This window comes from Atta colombica, unplaced genomic scaffold (assembly GCF_001594045.1).
Source record: "Atta colombica isolate Treedump-2 unplaced genomic scaffold, Acol1.0 scaffold261, whole genome shotgun sequence".
Taxonomy (NCBI): Eukaryota; Metazoa; Arthropoda; class Insecta; order Hymenoptera; family Formicidae; genus Atta; species Atta colombica.
The window spans coordinates 1,315,918-1,318,582 of NW_017259361.1; the positions used below are offsets into that span (position 1 = coordinate 1,315,918).

At 34.1% G+C, this 2,665-nt stretch overlaps 1 protein-coding gene across 7 annotated transcripts in view; it reads right to left on the reverse strand.

Moving 5' to 3' along the window:
* Positions 1-1,251, reverse strand: part of LOC108689247 (transcriptional regulator ATRX-like) — a 17,528-nt gene extending 16,277 nt beyond the window's left edge. The window contains exons 1-2 of one of the 7 annotated variants that reach the window (XM_018195939.1): positions 1,114-1,251; positions 32-86 (exon numbers count right to left, since the gene is read on the reverse strand). Coding sequence is in view for 3 of the 7 variants with exons in the window: in XM_018195936.1 (XP_018051425.1) it covers positions 850-922 (73 nt within the window). In the remaining 4 variants the exon portion in view is untranslated. Of the gene's footprint in view, positions 1-31; positions 87-155; positions 257-419; positions 525-571; positions 650-849; positions 1,070-1,113 lie in introns of those variants that run through there. The other 6 variants (XM_018195938.1, XM_018195937.1, XM_018195942.1 and 3 more) reach the window with 6 other exon arrangements.
* Positions 1,252-2,665: the final 1,414 nt, after the last annotated feature.

The following is a 2,665-nucleotide window of genomic DNA, read 5'->3' on the forward strand; positions in this document are numbered from 1 at the left end:
ATACATAAATTATAAGGCAAAATTAACCTACCATGAAAATGTTTTTTACGAAAAGCAAGTTCTTTTGAAGTTGGTTCGATTATTTTCTGAAAAGCGATGCAAAGTGAGAATAAATAATATATGAATTGTGACACTGAACAATTTACAATCATTACTATGGATTTTCAGCAAGAGACGCAGGTGACAGTGTAACATAGTGGATCCATTATATCTTTGTTTGCAAATGTTAAACCAAGATGACATGATCACTGTATCACAATGGCTGTGCTCCAAATTTACTGCCAGTGCTGAAAATGCTATAGTTTATGTTACATGCACTATAGATTTTTGATATAGGCAATCAATTTTGGAACATAGCTACTGCGTCATTTGCTGGGTAGTTTTATATACATATCTCCAGCTCAACAAATTGACATTACATTTTAAGTCATTGTAATCGGCATTCTATAATAAATCGGTAGTCCTAAACCAGAACTGGAATTAAGATCGCGTTCATATACTGTCAGTTGTCAATAGCATACGTAATTATAGATTTTCAGTACTGGCAATGAACTGGCAGTAATATACGAACATGGCCTTAGTTGTATATTTCGGCCGATCGGCATTTAAGCTGTGCGCCGGTTGGTGAAGTAAGGAGCAGGAACCAAGCTGAAAATCGGTCGAAATGTGCAACGAAATCTCAGCTCTGTCCTAAGCAATCCTAAGTCTTAATCGGTAAAATTGGCCAACAACTAACTTACGACTAAGGTTAAGACTGGTTGAGATTTCCGATTATCTACTACCGACTCATTTTAGAATCAGAATAAAGCAAATAACATTATTATTTCTCAATATTAAACGATATTTTACCTTCCACGACATAGTCGCAATGTGAACCGATAGTAATTAGTCGATATAAAAAAAAAAGAAAAAGAAAAAACATGAATTAAAACACAATCAACAGTATTACGATAGTTGCAAATAGTTGTGCCATAATGGTTTCACATTGTATGACAAACGACTGTTACTAATTCATTCTCGACGGAATTGCTTGCACATTGTCGACAAGGTTGATAAACCGCGCATTCAATAAAGATCGTTATGTCCTTGTTTATATCTACACAGTAGACTTACGTATCACCAGAGAGAAACCCACAAAAATAAGAGGGAAGGAGATTCAACTCCATCCGTGAAGAAAAGTGAGACTGTCGTGCGCCGAATCCAGCCGTATCGTGATTCATGAGGGAGTCCGCTGATCGGAATAACCATGAATTTCTACGTATGTCTTTCCATGCTGACGCTCGATGCTCATCAATGCTCATTTTCGGCGCCAAAATAAAGTCTATGGCACGATGCTATTTTCTTACTGGATTGTTATTGGCTGCGATGTTGGCACTGGTCTAGTTTCTATCGAGAGTTTAATCCGGATCAGAATGTAAGGCTAGAATCAGACTACGCATTGAAGAATGAGATTGAAGATTAAATGATTGAAGTTTGACTGATCAGAACAAAAGGAGCCAGAATTTTTTTGTCCTCATTGGTGAAATTTCAATCTTTAATCTTCAATCTCAATCTGCAATGCATAATCTGATTCCGGCCTAAGAACCAATTAACTACAGTCCAGCATTCCCCTGTCGTTCGACTGTAACAGGGGAATACTCGACTGTAGTTGATTGATTCTTACATTCTGGGAATCGATTCTATATTTTGAAACGAGGCTGCAAACGCTTTGAAGCATTTTTTAATTAGTCAGGTTTATAAAATTCTTTCTTCTAAGGTTCATCAAATGCTTCAAAGCATTTATAGCGAGACTTTAACCACAGTCTGTATCTTGAAATGAGGTGAAAATTATAAAAGTGAGAGCGAATTTATTAGAATACTGATAATTTCATTGGTCAACACCTAGTAAATTTGCTTGTTTGAAAATACAGAATCGACCTCTTTTTTTCAAGATATAGAATCGACTCTCTGATCCGGATTAAATCCTTGGTGAAAACTAGGTTGATAGCATTGCAGTCAATACAGTGGCAAGATTCTAATCCAGTTAGCAATCCAACAGAACAAGCATCGTGTGCTGCAGGCTTAATATACTATTGGACTTTGCGCACAATAGAAGAAATAAGGAATTAGAAATAAATTTCAACTTATAAGAAACTAATGTATTCCAATGTATCCGATTTCTGATAGGTTAAAATCGTTTATTCTTTATTCCTAATTCCTTCTATTGTGCGCAGAGCCTTGAAATGAGTTGGCGGTAGTTTCGCGATCTGACAAAGAATGTTTCAAGTAGTAATTTCTAGCATTTTCTAATCTATACTCGACTATGACTGCGCAATATTGTTTACTGTACATACGCAATTAAAACAATTGTAAAGATAAACGAAACTATTCTTATTCTCTCCTGATAGTCAGTAAATAATCGTAAAGTCATAAAAGGTACATGAAGTTGCTTTTATTCAATGCATAGCCAATTTTCACTTACATATGCCTTTATTGAAATCAGTTTTTATCTTTGTAAATTTAAGAACTATAACATATGACAAATTCAAGCAAATTGATTGAAAATGATTTTTTTTATATAAATTGTGCAAGATCCTTTATAAATTTGTTTATAATACATAATATATAGTAATCGAAATAATATATATATTTTGATTACTATATATTATATATTATAAATATTTTT